Source organism: Cydia pomonella, chromosome 20 (genome assembly GCF_033807575.1).
Source record: "Cydia pomonella isolate Wapato2018A chromosome 20, ilCydPomo1, whole genome shotgun sequence".
Lineage (NCBI taxonomy): Eukaryota > Metazoa > Arthropoda > Insecta > Lepidoptera > Tortricidae > Cydia > Cydia pomonella.
The window spans coordinates 2,615,449-2,634,786 of record NC_084722.1 but is presented as its reverse complement, the minus strand read 5'-3'; the positions used below and the strand labels follow the sequence as shown (position 1 = coordinate 2,634,786).

Below are 19,338 nucleotides of genomic sequence, written 5' to 3'. Positions count from 1 at the left end.
CATATTTTAGTATGTTGTTAAGCATGTTATTTTGACAAAAAAACCATCGGGAGACAGTTTCTAACGTGGTTAAGTCACCAGTTATGACGTCATCAAAATGGCCGGTGCCGTGTTCAGAATATTGCGTATACCACAGAAAGTATATCACATGTAAGCTTGTGTGGGGTGTCATAAAAAGCAAAATTAAATGCGCTACAATATCGTTTATACATTTGACCTTGTAAGTACCATAGTTTGCGAGAAATTTTAAGTTTTATTTAAATTTTCCCGAAAAAAAATCCGTTTTTTGTTTTCATCAACTTTACTAGTAACTTTACAGGAAAACATTGTATCAAGATATGAATGCTACATTAATAAGCTATTAAATTCCATAAAAATTTCGAAAATCGGTTTAAAAACAAGCAAATTACACTATTTTTGTTCCATACCGGATGACACCACCAAGAGTCGGATGGCTGTTTCAATACAATTTGCAAGGCAAATGATGTTTAAGTAAAGGTAACTTGCTGAACGATATTTATAGTAAAGTAATATTTTCGATAAAAGTATTATTATCAAAATTAAGAATACTGAGATCGTTTTGTTGTAATTTACTCCGGATCTAGCTAATTAAAGTTACACACTAATTAAACAAAAATTTTTTTTTACGTATTATTTTATCCCAGAGCATGCACCTTCGCATGCGCAAAGCATAGTGTATTTAAATCCGTGTTTTACTCACCCACACCCTGTACAGCGTTCTTTGCACTTGCAAGACAATAGCTCCTTGCAGCTGAGACTAGCATCAGGAAGGGTTTTCTACAAAGAGGTGTACGCTGGTCCATCATTTTTCTTTCGCCAAGCCTAGTTGCAAGAATCTAGCATTTGTGGGTCGCTCTTCAGGTAAATTGGTCCCAATGTGGGTCTGTTAAGCCCTTTTTATATGCTGTAAGAGAGCATCCTGTTGAAGGAATATACTCGATCGCTCTGTTTTTAGGGTTCCGTAGCCAAATGGCAAAAAACGGAACCCTTATAGATTCGTCATGTCCGTCTGTCTGTCCGATTATTTCCTAAACAAGATCCTCCTCGCAGTATTTACATTACCTATTTGTGTCACTACTGGGTGTCACTACTAAGTATATGTAGGGTTTGCAATTAGAATATTGTGATATTCTAATTATTCGAATATCCACCAAAATAAATATCCGAATAAACGGATTTAGATAACACAGAAATAACGTTTTTAACTATGTTTTAATACAATGATATTATCTCAACCAATTTTAAATGATTACTTGATTATTATAACAGCTAACATAATGTTATCTCTAAAACCGTACTTAATAAGGAGGGTTTATATCTGGATTAGCTGGTGCATATTTAGTTGGAAATACATCCAATGCCTCACCTCGTGTTCATTCGTCATGAAATACTAACTATGGAAGCAATACTTACTTCACTGGATCAAAATTATTAATAATATTATTGATGCTCCGTTTTTACTACATTCACTTTCCTTCAGAGTCCCTCGACGTTGTGAACGTTCTTGCAGGAAAAAACCCCTCTTTTACATCCCCCGTAGTCGGACTGCTTACGCAAGAAATAGTTTTGTTAGAAGGGCGTGCAGGTTGTACAACAAAAATTTCTAAGCCTTGATATTTTCTGTGAGAAACTTAATAGATTTAAAACACTATCTATGCAGTGTAATAATTCATAACCCAAATGTTTAGATTGGCGCTATAAAGAAATAATCTCAGTATTAGATGTTACTGCTTTTTATAATTTCTTTATTAAATAATAGATAATAAATCCTTGAGATTTCAGTTTGTAAACAATACCATAAGGTTGTTATAATGCTCTTATGTTTTTATTCTCATAATTTTTCTTTTCCTTTGTTTGTTTTTTGTTTTTGCGCGCACAACTAGCTCTGTTTTACTATGTAGAAACTACTTAATAAGCATGATGTTAAAATATTTTCATTAAGGAAACTGTAAGTCTAGTTTTAAGAAAAGTTCCTGTGCTATATATAACTATAAAAGACTGTTTGTTTCTTAAATAAATAAATTAAATTAAATCAGTGACCCAAAAAGAATCTTGGCCTTTGACACAAGTACAACGTCACTCTGCTCTATTCTGCACCACTCCACGCTAGTTGGATACTCCGAGGGCGTTTTAGGGCTACATCGCTTCTATCTTCTCACAGCCCTATTCTCTCCCATCCACTCCAAGTGACCAAGTCTGCGAAGTCGTGCGGCTATAATCTCGTTAATTATATTGGGTGCCGCAACTAGCTACTCTAGCTCCCTATTTTTCCTACGCTTTCATCTTCTCTATCTTCATCTCTGATAGGTCCCAGAATATTCCGCCAGAATTTCGTCTTCTTAACTAAGAACTTGTTCTTTTTTTTTCTGATTCAGAGTCCAAGTGTAATACTTACCGATGCCATTCATCAAAATCTAATTATTGTCTTATAGACTTGAATCATAGACAGTCTACTGATCAGCTTGGATACTAGAACTCGGTGAAGCGCTGCTGAGCATCTTAGGGCATTTTGGATTCGAACATCTATCTCCTCTTCCCGATTACTTTAGGTAGGTCTTTTCTTTTCGATCTGCGATGGCAGCATGGTTATATTTTTATAACTTGTCACTATGCCCTTCATGACAAATGATAAAGAGCCGACCATCTTAGCCCTATTCATTTGGAGTTATTCTAGTGGTTGATTATCAGACCAATTTTCTCTCCTTCCTACTCTACTATCCTAGCCTTGGCCTCCAGGTCGCTTTTGTTTTGAGCCTATAGCCCCAAGTCATCAGGATATCCAATGATCTAATGTTTGCATTAAGCAACATATAAAGTTACTGCGTGACATGATGTACTTATCAAAATTGATGTGCTGTTAGTATTTGAATTGCTTAAATATATGAAAATACTATATTGATTTTTTTTTTTTTCGGCATTAAGCGTCTATTTGCCAGTCTTTTAAATAACGCTTCTGGTGCTGATAGAGCCAGGTTAAACGCTGCTTCGGTGCCGGAATCGGGGGCTTGGCTACACGCCCTCCCCTCCCCTAACTTTGGCACCCTGCTCGACAACGACTCGTTGCGGGTGGCCGTTGCTCTTCGCCTGGGCTGCGATGTTTGTGAACCACATCTATGCATCTGCGGGTCTATGGTGGAGAGCAACGGGCACCATGCCTTGAGCTGTCGCCGCTGCGCGGGGAGGTTCCCACGGCACCACGCGTTAAACGATATTATTCGAAGGGCACTGGTGTCAGCCAATGTCCCGTGTGTGCTGGAGCCGCCGGGCCTGAGTCGGTCGGATGGTAAAAGACCGGATGGTTTGACCCTGGTGCCGTGGGAGAGGGGCAAGTGCCTTTTGTGGGATGCCACCTGCGTCAGTACGTTCGCCGCCACCCACCTTGGCCGCACCGTGCGATCGGCGGGAGCTGCTGCTGAGCAGGCGGCGTCCCTAAAGAGGGACAAGTACTCGGGGCTGGCAAGCTACTTGTTTGTTCCCCTTGCCGTGGAGATGTCAGGGTGCTGGTGCGCGGAGGCGAAATCTTTTCTTGGGGAACTGGAGCGGCGCTTGCAGGAAAGAGGTCTCGACCCCCGCTCCGGGTCGTTCCTAGCGCAAAGGTTGTCCATCGCGGTTCAACGCGGAAACGCAGCAAGCGTGATGGGCACCTTTGCGTCGGGAGCGACGCGGGGTGGGTTGTTTTACTAGTTTTTTTTTAGAGGTTAGTTTAAGTTTAGTTTTATTTATAGTTAAGTTTATTTGTTAGTCCTTAAGTATTTTAATGATTGTATTTTTTTATTTAATAAGTTTTAAAATTATTGTAATATTACTGAAATTTTATTATCAAAATTAAAAGTAGATATTTAAATGACAAAATTATTCATAAATTTCATTAGAAAATTGTTTCGGTTATATAGGTCAATAACCATATTTAACGGATCCGTAATATCCGGATCTTATGACCCGCTAGATCCGGATCTTATAGTTGACGGATATCCGGATATTTCGAATATCCGGATCTCAAACCCTACGCGCAGCGATTGTTCCGAGACAGTTTGTTTGATACTTTTGACGGGCACCGAGCATAAATCTTTCTTCTGGCATTAAAACGGAACTATTGTTTTAAACAATCACTGAGTGAACTAAGTAGTCTAACGTTTTCGTAAGTCTATGGAAAAACGCGATTTTTCGAATTTAACAAACATTGAGTGTACCTGTATTTAATTTGTTGACTGTCTGTCTGCATACTCAGAAACCTTTTACGAGAGGTATGGGCATTGTAAATGTCATCTCGCTCTGTGTGGTAGGGCACAGCACAGCGGATGTCATTCCAGATCTAGAGCAGAGCCCAACTGGGGAAGTACCTCCACCTTACAGAAAATCGCAGCCAAATAACACTAGACCCTACTCATAGTGTTGTGTTCCTGCCGGTGAGTAAGGTTGCCAGAGCTCAACGAGGGGCGGGAGGGGGTTAGCATACGCAACGCGCATGTAACTCCTCTGGAGTTGCAGGCGTACATAGGCTACGGATACTGCTTACCATCAGGCGGGCCGTATGCTTGTTTGCCACCGACGTAGTATAAAAGAAAAAAAAAATCATACTATTTTTGCAGTAGGTACATGCCACTACTCGTGCCTCAAGAGCCGTGCTTCGTCGGTGCATCTACGCGCGTTCCTTCTCTTGCCACTAATCACGCGCTTGTCGCTTCTGTGTATTTATTGCTCTACGTTTTTGGTACTTGATTACAAAACTGCATGTTCCGTATAAAAATGCCAATTTTTTATGGGGTGCGAATGTAAATAAAATCAAATGAATATGATTGCATCAATTTCCAATAGTATTAAAATTTCCCCCGAAGTACAAGGACAGTTAAACATGAAAAACTACTTTCCGGGTGTCGCACCCTGGTGCGAATTTGACATTGGATTTAGATATTTTTTCTAATTATTTACTCAATTTGCACCGAGTACATTACTTTCCCCAGACCCGCAATGGCCAAAATAGATTTTTTTGTATGTTGTTTTTTTTTACCTGTTCCGTAGCTTAAACTAACATAAATAACACGTGCGAATTTAGATATAAGTGTTGTAAAACGTACGCCAAATTGCACCGAGTACACCTTTTTTCTCTTCTTAGTTACAAGCATTACATTATTTTCAGCCGATTTCACCCCTTTCCGGGGGGGTGAATTTAGTAACGATTGTATAAAGTTCGATTTTTAGCCCATACAAAACAATCCGTAGTGATTTTATTAGTCCTTAGAATTAGTTCCTGACTTTAGTGAAATTTGAGTTAATTTGACCGTACTATAAATGTACTTAGCCACCCCTAAGTTAATGGAGTTTGTTTAAAAAACACTGTGAACAGACTTCCAGTATGACATGTATCATAGCAAACAGGACTGTTCAAGCCAGCATACATAATTATAATTAACATACATATATGCTGACTATTCTTGTGTTTGTTCATGGCAAAAATATCTAAACATTTTTCAACTTTAACTCAATGTAATAAGGTACAAGGTAGGTAGGTATGTGGTAAGGTAGGTGTAAGGTGGATACAGGTCATATTAATTGTCAAACTGCCTGCCTGCTTATTAAATAATAATAATAAATAAATCAAAGAAGTCTAGGTACGTATAAGTTGACTATACCACACAAGTATAATTTCCATGCATGATCTGTAAAAGGACTTAAGTTCATAAAAACATTTAAACATAGTGTCATTTTATTCTCAAGACAACATCAATCAGGACTAGCCACTTAGCATACAATAGAGTGGATAAAGTGTGACGTAAAACAATATATAAGATGACTTGTGCCGTGAAATTGTTACCATAAGTATTTTTTTTATATTACGTCAGTGGCAAACAAGCCGACGGTCCGCCTGACTGTAAGCAGTCTCCGTAGTCTATGGATGTCTGCAACTCAAGGGGAGTTACATGCGCGTTCCCGACCCTAACACTCCGCACACTCGATGAGCTCTGGCAACCTTACTCACCGGCAGGAACACAACACTGAGTAGGGTCTAATGTTATTTGGCTGCGGTTTTCGGTACGTCCCCAGTTGGGCTCTGCTGTAGATCTGGAATGACATCCGCTGTGCTGTGCCCTACCACACAAAGCGCGGGGGAAGTTAAAGCGACGACATTGCAGGACGTGGAAAGAAAAGCAACTTATGAAGGCCCGAAATTTACTATTTAACAGGTATCATGTGTCAAAAGCTTATGAAATAATAAACGCTTCATAATTTCGTATTCTATACTATCTCTGTTGCTCAATATGCAAGAGATTGATGTCGCCGCTAGGGGCGCTAGTGTAGACGGACGTCTTTCAAAATGTCAAATGCATAATTTTTGGGCGCTGCATGCTTCTTTATCGCGAGTTTTCACTCCTTATTCATAATTGTCGTCAATCGTTTTCCATCTTTGATTAATCATGGTAAACATTAGATTTAGTTCAAATTTATACGTTAAAATACCTCGCATTAAGCCCACAGGCCTACCTTGGCAACCATACACCAGAAAAACACACATCAACCGAAGTCCAAGGTGATCCGAAGAGGAACGTATTACATAACTCTGGAACGTATTTATAGAGGAGGCGCGGCTTGACGTCACTAAGTTTTGAACGATTTACGTCAAACTATTCTGTAAACAACGGTTTTGGAATGAGAGGATATGGAGTAGTAAATCAATTGTGGATAGATTGATTTGCGCAGACTTAACTTAAAGCCTTACCCCCTTATTCATAAACGTCTACTAAAGTTAACAAGCCGCTAATAATCGTTTGTCCCTTTCCGTCGTATTGGTATGAATAAGGGGGTTAGACCCGAGTTCCTTTTAAAAGGACAAAATCGAATCGATAGACTAGGTTATAGGAGTAGGGGTGTTGTTGGAGAAAACTCTAGACCCAACACATAAATGGCCTAACAATATGAGTACGTGACTGTACCTTTTCACCGTATATTTTCCTAATCTATTTTCATTTCAGCTTTGTGATATGCAAGTAAATGATATCGCATATATTATGCAAGACGGCGTAGATGTAATACGGATCCCTCGTTTATTCTGTACACAATGACGCACATACACATATAGGGTACAAAGTTTTGTTTAGACACCAGGCACGAGGCTTTATTTAGTTTTGTAAGTGGCCATATTTGCCATATTTACTCAGGTTCAACAGGTTTGCTTTGATATACTTATACAGGTTCTTCAATAACTTATAACATGGCAAACACATTCACGGAGGAAGATGTTTAGACCCACAATTTAAAGATTTTAAAACCCCGTTTTTTTAATCCCGACGGAATAAGAGGGCTAAGGATGAACTGATTTGAGTGGATTGTTTTTTAATCGAAGAGTCCGTCTAAGAGGTTTTTGGATAGATTTCATGCCACTAGATGGCTAGATGTTTTAATTGTTAAAGGTACTTAATGTACATCCAATCTGACAGCTTTTTTTTGTTTTATACTACGTCATTTGCAAATAAGCATACGGCCAGCCTAATGGTAAGCAGTCTCCGTAGCCTATGTATGCCTGGAACTCCGGAGGAGTTAGTGATGAATAAAAGAAATAGGTTACCTGGTAGACTACGCCATCGAACATTAATATAATTATCTGGGATAAAAACAGATTTTACTCTGAAACGCTAAATGATCAATGATTTAGGACTAAGAGTAACTCGGAAAACTATTTAACTAGTGAATGTCATCACTTAAAAAAAACGTTTATTATAAAGACGATATGAAAAATAAACCCCATTTACAACTTCCTTAGAACGCTTCTTGTCATGTCCATTGAATGCAAGAATATTTTTCATTCATTCATCTCGAGGTCTCGACTGAAGTTTTGAACAATTGCAACCATTATAAGATTATCTGAATACAAAAAAAAAATATCTTAGGCATATCGGTATCGGTGATTCAAGGTCGCAGGTAACATAGTTTTACAAAAAACTACTACTGCGTAAATAATCACATCAGCTGGTATAATCGTAAGTTCAAATCTATAATTTACAGTTGGAAAGTTCTTGAACTCAGTATATTTTGTTACTAAATCTACGGTTCTCCGGCGGTAAACGTAAGTTTGCAAAGTTCAGTTACTCATTTAGCACGCTTCATTGGTTCCGTATTGTTATAAAATGCCGTGAAAATCCAGTTTAAATCAAGCGATTGTAAATCATATGTTAAGAGCAGTAGAGTTGTCGTAAGTTTTTCGGGCATAGTTTTACGATTACTATGTTCATGTCTTGTTGTTTGTTTTACGGTGTTGTGAATTGTGAATGGGTAGGGAACGTAGTTTTTAAAGATTCTATTTACTTTAAACTTTAAAGGAATGTTTTGTTTACACACGCTAAAAGTTGTAAACTATAAAAATAGTATTGCCATATTAATCCGCGATATAGTGATGTGCTAGGCTAGTCAAAGAGTGATAACTAGGGAATGCAATGTGCATATGTCCATCCCGCGAGATCTCGAGAAAATGTTCGAGATTCATTCCCCGAGGAAATTGTTGACCACAATATTTTACGCCGCGGTTGCAAAACTTTACCAGTTGTCGTGATCGAATGAAAATATAATAAACATGCAACGAAACTTCAGTTTTAAGTGTTATCTCACGATTTCCCGGTTTGAGTCTGGTTATACGATATACTTAATAAAGTGTAAATTGTGTTAATGTTTTGTTTCAATAATTTTTGAGTTTTACATAAGTAGCATCCAAGTCTAGTCTTCAGACTGCCTAATTTACAATTTATGAGTCGGGTTCTATGTGAGATAGATAGATAGAATACTCTTTATTGGCACACCTCAGTACAAAGATATAAGAAAATAAACAATTGATTAAATGTAGAGGCAGACAACAGGCGGTCTTATCGCTAAAGAGCGATCTCTTCCAGACAACCTGTAAGTATTAGTTAGTTGATCGTATGTCTAAACATTATGGTCATTTTATTACTTGTTAGTTTTTTGTTGCAGTAGATAAAGTCGGCTTTCGTTTACTGGATGTAAAAGTATCGAAAACCTAGATCAGACTAAAAACCTCTCACACATAGCTAGACTTTTTATGACTGTTTATTTTAGTACATTTTGTCAACAGTAGATATTCTTGCACACACTATTAAAAAAAAAAACAAAGCGCCACAAAACAAACGCCAAGCTACTCGTCAGTCTCGTCACTCACATTTTTTTTCCTTTTTCTAGTTCAAAAATAGAACTGTATGGGATGATGCTGGCCATCACCTTGGGTACAAGTAATTTCTATTTCAAATAATGAATTATTTTGTCTTCCACGTTGGAGTTTAGCCAAAGTTTAAATATCGAGAAAATGTGTATTTTTGTTGTTTTTTTTTCTCATATTGTGTACTTGTGACTTTTTGTACCTAGACTATCTAATTCCAACATTAAAGCTCTTTAAAACCTATCTAAGACGTTTGCATCTTTGGTAACAACACCCATATTTATTTCACCCCTAATTAAAAATAAACATACATATATGCCTAATATTTAATTTTTATTTCAATAGGAAATATGTAGGTACCTACCACAGGAAATGAGAGTAGATGAAGAAGTTATCTAAAACAGGAAATCACCACCAACATCACGCCATACACAATACGAGTAATTAATGTTCGTGAAGGAAAAACTAAATTATGTTAATCGTTGGTAGCTGACTGTCCACACTCTACTTCGTTTTTTTAGCATTAAAAAGAAGGTAAGCCATCTTGAAAATCTAATCGAAATCATCTCGGAAAAAACCCGTTAGAAAAATAAGTCGCGGCAAATACTTACAATTATGAATCATATACGATTATTTACATTCTTTTGCTTTTTTGCTAACTAATATAAACAAATTTTTAAAAAGCTTTTTTCAATAATTTCCAAAAACAGACACGTCAAGATTGTTTACTTTTTTCTAATGCTAAAAAACGAAAATACTCGCTGATTGCTAGTTGCTCGTTTTTTGTCGCCTGTCGGACAGCCGGGTTTTACCTATAGGAAGCGTATGTACAGTCAGCGTCAAATACTTTGTAGCAACCAAAGTGGCCAAATAGTTCGGTACATCATACTAAATATATGGCGTACCGAACTATTTGGCCACTTTGACTGCTACAAAGTATTTGACGCTGACTGTACAGTAAGCTGCAGAGAGAACTGACCCCCGAGCAAATAAGTTTCTGTGCATGTGGGATCAGTTATTTCTACAGCATATTTTATACGAACCGTAGGGACAGGACCCCCCCCCCCTCACCCCTGTTTAATGACGCGAAGTGTCAATGTCAAGTTCAAGTTTACGATTTAGCTTGCTAGGCGTCACACCCTCCTGCCATGCGCATGGTCGCTATATTTCATTGTTGCTAAATTTCATTAACACATTTTGTACCCTTAAACGGAAACCTAATTATAATCTATAGTACATTGTGCAACGAGGGGGGTAAGTTAAATTTTGAATACGAGGGTGGTGTTTGAACCCGAGTTTGCAATATTCTTACTCCCTTACACACAATGTTTTTCATCGCACTTGTGAAGAAAAAACGAAATTTTAAGCGAAATAATTCTTAAATACGGTGACATATCAAACATTCGTCCGCCATTTTGTATTTTCTTGACAGGTTAGGTATCGAAGGCACAGACTTATTCAGCATTGAGCCACGATTGGAAATTATGTAAAAATATTTTAAACGGCTGTTAAATTAATCGAAATAAATAATTTTAAACATAAACAAAAATATTAAACTATAAACGTCATTATTTTAAAAGTAAACTTACATGGTTCGTATGAATTAGTGGCAAAATTAAAAGAAAAAGCTATAACTCCCTAGGGAGTTTTTTTTTCACAATCCATAACTCCCGCGGGAACAATACAGGCTTTTGTCCTTCAGTACACCTGCATGAAATAAGATGTTTTTGGAGCAAGTGTGATGAAAATAATTTTCTCAAAAATGGACGGCAAAGTCGAATTTGCGCCGGTTAAAAAACTGGTTGCGAAATGCGTAGTTTAAGGTCAGTCAAAAATCAAAACGTTAAAAAAATTACAGTCTCAATTTCACGACAACAATGTTGCATACAAATTCCATTATTTATCGACGGTCAGCAACGCGCATGTAACTCCTCTGCCTCCAAAAAAATAAAATCATTTAATAAATGAAGTTAGATGGTTGGCATTCCTCAACTGTGCGTTTCTCCAGAAACTTTCTGCCTCGCACAGCCAAACTGTGTAACTATCGCCTGCGGTATTTCCGGACCGATACGACCTTCAAACCTTCAAGAAAAGAGCGTACTCCCATCTTAAAGGCCGGCAACGCACTTACAACCCCTCTGGTGTTGCAGGTGTCCATGGGCGGCGGTAATCGCTAACCATAACGTGATCCGTCTGCTCGTTTGCCTCCTCTATCATAAAAAAAATCAATACTACCATTGGTTTACTTTTAATCGACTTGCGTTAGACAGGATGGGTATATACCAGTCACTTATCAATTATCACTAGAACAAAGCAACGTTCCGAGCCAAGCATCCTGTTTAGTCATAGAGAAATAAGTAAGCATAGAGTGCCCAATCCATACATCAGTTTTATCAAAACGCTTATTATTTTCGTAGTCGACATCTAGCGTCAAGTAGCGGATTTATCAGTACCGCTACTTGACACTAGATGTCACGAGTGTCGCGACTGACGGAAAGTGTATTGCTCAGCACTTTACGATTAATAATACAAGCAGAAGGAATTGAAAATAGAGTTCCGGTTATAATATTAGCTGGAAATTGTTGAGCATTACACTTTTTTGTTCGTCGTGACATCTATTGTCAAGTAGCAGTACTGATAAATCTGTTACTTGACGCTAGATGTCGACTACAAAATAAGCGTTTTGGTAAGAAAACTGATGTATGGAGTCAGCACTATACTTAGTTATTTCTCTATGGGTTCAGGAGGCCTAAGCTTTGCCCTTTTACATTAACTCAAGTTTTGGTTATAATATGAATTTTCTGTAATGATTTTTACGCGTTGGACACTAATCTGTCAAAGAAAAGCTTTTGTTTCTTTTATGCAGGCGGTCAGCTCCCGTGTTAGGTACGTGGCTAAACAACAATATCGTTTAAAAAGGAACCTTATTATGACAATATTATGGTTTAAATTGGATACTGAATAACGTATTCATTAATAAAACTGCATATTAGGTATCCGTCTAAACTGTACATACTTCTCTAGATCAAAGCAACGTTTATCCTCATCCGAGCCAAGCCTCCGGGGTCATTTAGGTCTAACAACGTCGACACTATTTACGTCAGCACATGATTAACAACGAACCATACATAGACCTTATTGTTACTTAGAATAAGGTTGGTTTTCAGTTAAACTATGTGGTAGTGATGTGTTTCCCGTTATCATGGGTTTCAATGTCATGCATGCGTCCGGAAATGTGCAATTAAATATTCAGGAATGTTTAGGTCAATTTTCTGGGCTATAAATATGTAATATGTTGGCTATTCATTCAGTTTACGTAATAATTAATAAACATTTTGTACATATGTTTGATATGTTACTTATTTCTACTTAGAAAGGGTTCAGTATAAAGCTAGGCAAATTGAGGCAAGAGGAAAATATTTGATAGCTTCGTCTTGCCTTCGATGGCTTCAGTGGGTTTTACTGTACAGTTCAGAAAAATACAAAACACAATAACAAAAACTATGATATAATTTATATGTACGTAGCGAGTAGGGGAGACAGGGGTTAGAAGTATCAGTAAGTATTAACAAGTCATTAATTCAAGAAAGCCTGAATTCCAGTCCCGAAAATTCGGACAATCTAATTCCAACATTTTAAAAAGCAATTTCTTTTGTGTAATTAATCCCGACTATTTGGTTATTTATGGCGTTGTTAAGTTACCTAATCGTTTGTCTTAATCTGTCATTTTGACTTATTTGTTTGTAAGAAAGAGATAAAAAACAACTAAGTGGGGCTTGTAAAGTTTAATGGATAAGGGGGTAAGTTGGTCATGATTTAGTGAGATTCTAATGGCGTTTTGAAGTCAATTCTAGCTGTTAATTCCAGCTTCAGTCTCTCCCTTTAGGTAACGGATCCCTTTGTTTGACATAATCATTGAAAGTCATAATGTAATGATTGTCAGATTATCATTAGTCATAAATTAAATTAAATTAAATAAACATTTATTTCAGAATTATTTCCATATTATATTATATTATATTATATTATATTAGTAACTTATTACCTAATAAACTAAACCTATATTAATACCTATTTTATTTTATAATGTAGTATCCTATCTCGATTGTTATGGGCATGTAGGCTGCTCCAGTACTGCCAGAAAGCGCCATCTACCCTGTCCGCGACTGTGGCAAGGAGACTGTTGGCGCTGCCGCGCACGCGCCGCACCAGCGACGCCACCCGCTTGCGCATGATGGCGTGGAAGCCGTCGGTGCGCGCCTCCGCGAACATACCGCTAGCGCTGCAATAGCGCGGCAGCCCCAACAGCATCCTAAAAGCATTATTATATTGCACGCGCAGGGCGCTGTAAGTTTTTTGAGTAAAGTTGATCCATAGGCTGCAGGTGTAAAATGACTGACAGTACGCCTTAAAAAGGGTGATTTTAACGTTGCTAGTACACCTTGCGAACCTACGAATCAACATATTACTTCTTACTGCCAGCGCCCTACGCTCCCTTTCTACATCTATATCATCTTTTAGCGATGCGGTTACCCAGTGTCCCAAGTACTTAAATTCTCTTACTACTTTAAGAGGAGTGCCATTCAGTCTCACTGGAGGTAACATTTGGTCGTCTAATTTTAATTTATTTTTAGTTATAAGTCTCCCTTGGACTATCGTCATGTTTGTGATTGTTGTGGCAGAAGATGCCGCTCTGGTATTGGACTCTTCAGTCATCGCAGACGTCGCAATCAACCTCCCTACAACACCTGATTTTACCCGACGCTGCAACAATCAACTGCTATAGATGTGGTGGCCAATATATATATATATAAGATTTCAGGATTGGCATAAAACAGACCTAACCTATATATATAGATAATCCTGAAAAGTTACGCGTTTCTGAGAAAAACCAAATTATGACTAACGAAAATGCGGACAAACAATACATTATGACTTCAAACTTTATGGGAAACAATAGAGACCCTTTAGGTAAATATATAAATAAGTATTTTACTGCGTAATTTACCTACTCTACTCCTTGTCATCATTTATATCTTTGCGTAAAACAGCGATTCTTGTTTGAGAAGTTCCGAGTTGATGTTTACCTTGGCTATGACTCGAATCCGAAAATAGATATCTGCGATCGTTACTATTTTCTTCGCTCCTGTATTTTCCTTTCCGATATCCGTCTACTGAAGCTTTGTTTGTGTTTGTTTATGTCTATATGTACATATATGATCATTATGATCTCGCAAACGCTATAAGGGGTTTATAATAAAGAAAAAAACATAATTATATCATCGTAACGCCCGCCATAAAAATAAATATATTATGTGAAATTGGAATCAATAGTGGAGGAAAGATCTTAGTTAACATAAATCAAATAGATAGTTGCTGACCACATTTTCCCAAGCTCAACATTATGATTTATGACCCTGACGTCTTTATACACATTCGAAATATGCAAATTTTTAAGAAAATATAACCAGTTCTTCCCAGTAGCAAACATAGTAAAAATACCCACAAACTGTAAGTTACGACCAAGAGACAGAATTTCAATGCCATCATCTAAATTAAAAATGCACGCCTCTAGTCCACATAATAAATTTTTTGGTACAAGCTTTTATCGCTGACTGTACTTTTTTACCACAGGCAACTTATACTCATCGAGAGAATTCTAAAAACCCCAAACATAATTAGGTTGCGTTGTTTCATCACAGAGTTACTATGGCCACCTCCTGTCTCCATCATCAGACCAGCTCTATGGTACCATAATATTACAAACTCACCTGGCCTACTTATGTATGCAAACTTTCAGACTGGAGTTGCAGGCGTCCATAGGCTGCGGTGACTGCTTACCATCAGGCGGGCCGTATGCTTGTTTGCCACCGTCGTGGTATAAAAAAAAAAGTTCAATCGGAAATCAGGAAGTGGGTCAAATGTAGCTTTCAAGATTTGACCAACACTAAGTAACAAACTAAACTAAGTTAAATAAAAGCTTTTCATTACTCTTTACAATACAATACAAATACTTTTTATTGCACACTTCTATACAACAAAAATAATACAGAAAATACATCAATGCAAGTACTCATTAGTGTAGCTGACAAGCATTATTGTCGCATTACATATGGTTATGAACAGCAGAAGTAGCTGAAGGGGCTTGTGTTCAAAATTACCTGCACTCGCTCTTTGCTTAAAAATAAGTAAATTTGTTATCAGATTCAGATAGTTTTGAAAACCCTTTTCTATTAACTAGTTCTGTACAGCGAGCAACAAAAGTGCATACTCACTTCTAAATTAATACCATGAATAAAATGAGCGTACACTTTTGCAGAGTGTACATACAGATTTGAATTCATATGCCGATACTTGGAACAATTGGTGCAAGTGGCTGGCTTTCTACTCATCCAATTGAAATCATTTACTCTCATCAATTAGCTATATTCGAGCTTATTGTTGCGTTGTCAGTTTTTTTTAATAATTATGTACCACTCTGTGTCATTTCTACTTGTTTTGTCTTTGCAACTGTCTATCATCTATTATTTCGTGACAGAAACATCGGAAATCCATTATTCCAGTTGAATTTGAAATATTTCCTGAAGTGAACAGCAATTTATTCATGGATACTTTGTCTACTCGAAATTAGGTCAAAAGCTGATGCAACGCAATGCAATACGTATTTTATACTACGTTGGTGGCGAGCTAGACTACAGCACGCCTTTTATTACGCGTTTTATCTACAAGTTACAATTTAAAGATACTTTACTAAGGGGGAAACTGGTCAAAACGCCTCACCTTCTCCATTCGGAAAGCTCGTGTCAAACGCCATTTTACATCTGTAGAATTATAACTTGTAGCTTCATAAAAGGATGTCCTGATGGTGCTAAGCGTAGTGTTATCGTCCGTCGATACCTACTTGTAACTCTAGGGGTGTCATCAACCCTCTAAAAAGTCTAAACTCTAGGTTCAGTTTAACAACTTAGGGACCAAACCGAATTATTGATTAAACATTTTATATGGATTCGTATAGGAGGTGCGAGCACATATTGCTCGCCCTTAGAGTTGGTCAAAAGACGCCTATTCTTTCAAAGATTGCTTCTACTCGTAATCTCACCAAAAACCTCGTTCTACAGCTAGTTCCGTAGATTGACAGTCAGCTTTTATCCATCTATTAAAGCTCTGTGTATAATATCGGCAGTTATGACTGGCGCTTGTCTTAGTCCAGAAATAAACGCACTGAATCAAGGTTTCGTGTTCACAGCGAGAAAAGCTCATACTCATATATACCTGTTTACAATACTTTCCTATGAGTTATTTTGAAAAGTATCGATATTTTATGCCTAATTTTTTTCTGTCTGTTGCATCATGTTTTGGTGTCTTTCGTCTGTGACGTGAAGAGCTAAATACATCCGGGCTAGAAATTCAACTGCGGTCTGATTATATAATATTATAGTTTAATTATATAGATTCCTTTCTCGTCTATTCCTTGTCCTAAATTCCATGGTGTGTTTGTGTCATTTCCGGTTTTAAATCCATCGGCTTCATATGTTGAAAAAGCTACACCACCTTAACTATAGTTGATTTAATTTTGATAATTTATGTGCACCGGATCTAATGCAACAGAAACGACGCAATTATGAAAACTAGTCAATGCGTAGTTTCCTAGGTTTCCATACAAATTAGCTATTTTAATTGCTATTTAGTCTTGAATTTCGCCATCTTGTTATCATTCGCTTCCTTATTTTTCATATCTTCTCCCTTCATGTGATTATCAGTCCTAATATAAATCGTTATCGAAGACTATACTCTTTTCACATCATAGATTTTTTCTGTATTCCTACGTCTTAGTGCGTGCGAAGATGCGTGCTCAGGATGTACGGATTTTTAATTTATTAATAACTAATTTACGCAGCAAATACCAGTTTATGTGTCAAGGGCAGTGAAATTAGACACAATTTACATACGACATCCACACTTCCGAATTTCCGACGCAAAAAGTTTATATCACACAAACTGGGTTACGCGTCGCAGCTGTAAAAAAACTATTAATATAGTCAATGTCGTCTCCTTGACTGCCAATGACTGGTAGGTACAACTGGATTTACATAGGCTTCGTTTACCAACGTAAGTGTGGCCTCTGGTCACGTATAATTAGTAAGGAACTCCAAGTCAAGATATACCAGCTATGTGAGTTCAGTGAATAAGGTGGTCAGACAAATAAACATACGCTGAAACGTCATAACGAGATTTAAATAGCGACTCTTGAGTTTCCGTGTTATGCCAATAAAGATAGGAATCTTGTATGGAATATTCATTGATTGCAAATATGTTAGGCCACTTAGGCCACTTGAGTCAACAACGTGTAGGTAATGTTCTATTATTGTCTATAGTTTGCAAGTTTCACAACTAACTTGAGTTGTGACTTATGATTGTTAAACAGATGTAAAGTCTAACCCCCTTTTAAAACTCTTCAAGCCTTAATTAGTTATTATGTTTTATCCCTTTCTAACAAATACATAAGACAAAATGTTAGATTAAGACATCCGAATATTAGCTAATTGTGGATTGCAGCGCGTTTATGAATAATTAGACTTGTCTAATACGAGCCATGAATAATTAATTGTTCTATAAGTAAAACCGTTTGTATTAGCAAAGTGTAATGTTTTATTGCCTTTTATCTCTGATCCAACAACAATCACAACAACAACAATACTATTACAATATTGAACAATCGTTGGTTTAGACCGTAAGTTAGTATTAGTAAGAAATTTTAGCACATTGTCTTATAAACAGGTGACTCACCAGAAAACTTTGCCGTCAAAATTATTTTTAGCTTTTAAGGTTTTTAATATTGTATGTATGTTAGTCCATAAGGTATAATGTGTGAGCCGGGCCTTAGTTGCCTGAAAATAATGATATTTGGTTTAATATACGTATCTTACCCGTGATATTAAAGTATTAAAACATTACTGCAAAAAATGAACGAAGTCCCTAGTTCTTATCAAAAATCCCAAACGGACTTATGATTAAGAACATTTTTTTCTTAAAAGCCCTTTTTACTTTTTACCCGTAGCACTTTTAGCCCCGTCCCACCCCACTTCTAAAAGTCATTTCTGATTATTAAAGTATTACATAAGTTGTGTAAATAATACACACGCCGCTGGGTTCAACACACTTGTCTCTACTTATTTTATTCCTCGTAAATTGACGTTGTATTCACATTAAAATTAAGTACACTTGTATGCTAATTGTTGGACTTTGGATTATGTTAAACTTGTGTTGGGTTTCTTTGTAAGGCTTATAGCCTATATTATTAAACAAAGTTGGAAATCCACACAATAGTGTGTTACTTCAGATGCCGGGAATTCAGGAATCTCCGACCAAGTCGTAGACTATTATAAAAGTATGGACTGTGTTGTTTAAAAAACGTCACTCATCAGACTTTTTTTGAGGTTTCTTAGATTGTTTTTTGTGATGGAAAGTTTCTAGAGGTATAGTATTGCATTTTTATGACTAGTATTGGATTTGTATTGTGCGGTTCCCTGAAACTGTCCTTCATGTTACTTTTTAACTCCCGACGCAAAAAGAGGAGTGTTATATGTATGACTCCAATGTATGCCTATCTATCTGTGGCATCTTAGCTCTCCAACGGATGGACCGATTTCAATGCTGTTTTTTGCCGTGAAAGCGAGTTTCCTTGCGGTGGTTTTTAGTTATGTTTGATAAAAATCGATCAGCAGTTTGAAAAGTATCAGCGCTTTTACAAAATGATGTAATGTAAGCCATTTTGGGCATAAAAATGATTTTATTTAGCATAATACGGGGTTTTTAAGTCTGTTGTTCGGTTCTAACCTGTAATATTGGCTTGTAGTAAACGATATAGACTCATACTATACACACACAAAGACTGACATAAATCCATATAAGCTTTATTGTTAGGAATCTCAGCTAAATAACAAAAAAGAGGGGCAACTGCCGACTATACCTATAAAACCCGTAAAGAGTCCATAAAATTAGAACCCCACCTATTATTGACGATTGGATCCCCTCTCAGGGAGGTAGGGAGCCACTCAGTAATAAAAGTGATAGCTGTCCTTAAAATGCTCATGAGAGGTTTGGTGTATTCGCATTTTTGTCAAGCAGATACGCCTGCGAGCGATACTATAAACCAAAGA

The 19,338-nt window shown here is 37.1% G+C and overlaps 3 protein-coding genes across 4 annotated transcripts in view; 1 reads left to right on the top strand and 2 right to left on the bottom strand.

Annotated features, from left to right (window-relative positions):
• The window catches only part of LOC133528952 (GPI transamidase component PIG-S), a 91,174-nt gene that overhangs the window by 2,262 nt on the left and 69,574 nt on the right, over positions 1-19,338 (top strand). The window lies entirely within an intron of this gene.
• LOC133528947 (protein I'm not dead yet) overlaps positions 1-19,338 on the bottom strand; it is a 75,991-nt gene that overhangs the window by 32,121 nt on the left and 24,532 nt on the right. The window lies entirely within an intron of this gene.
• LOC133529343 (uncharacterized) lies at positions 13,145-13,794 on the bottom strand. Its single transcript, XM_061867039.1, has one exon. It carries the CDS (start codon positions 13,781-13,783, stop codon positions 13,250-13,252), a length of 534 nt encoding a protein of 177 aa, XP_061723023.1. The 5' UTR covers positions 13,784-13,794; the 3' UTR covers positions 13,145-13,249.

Bases quoted from the DNA above. Each gene is read 5' to 3' on its own strand.
- LOC133529343 (XM_061867039.1), bottom strand. From the start codon at position 13,783: ATGTTACCTCCAGTGAGACTGAATGGCACTCCTCTTAAAGTAGTAAGA.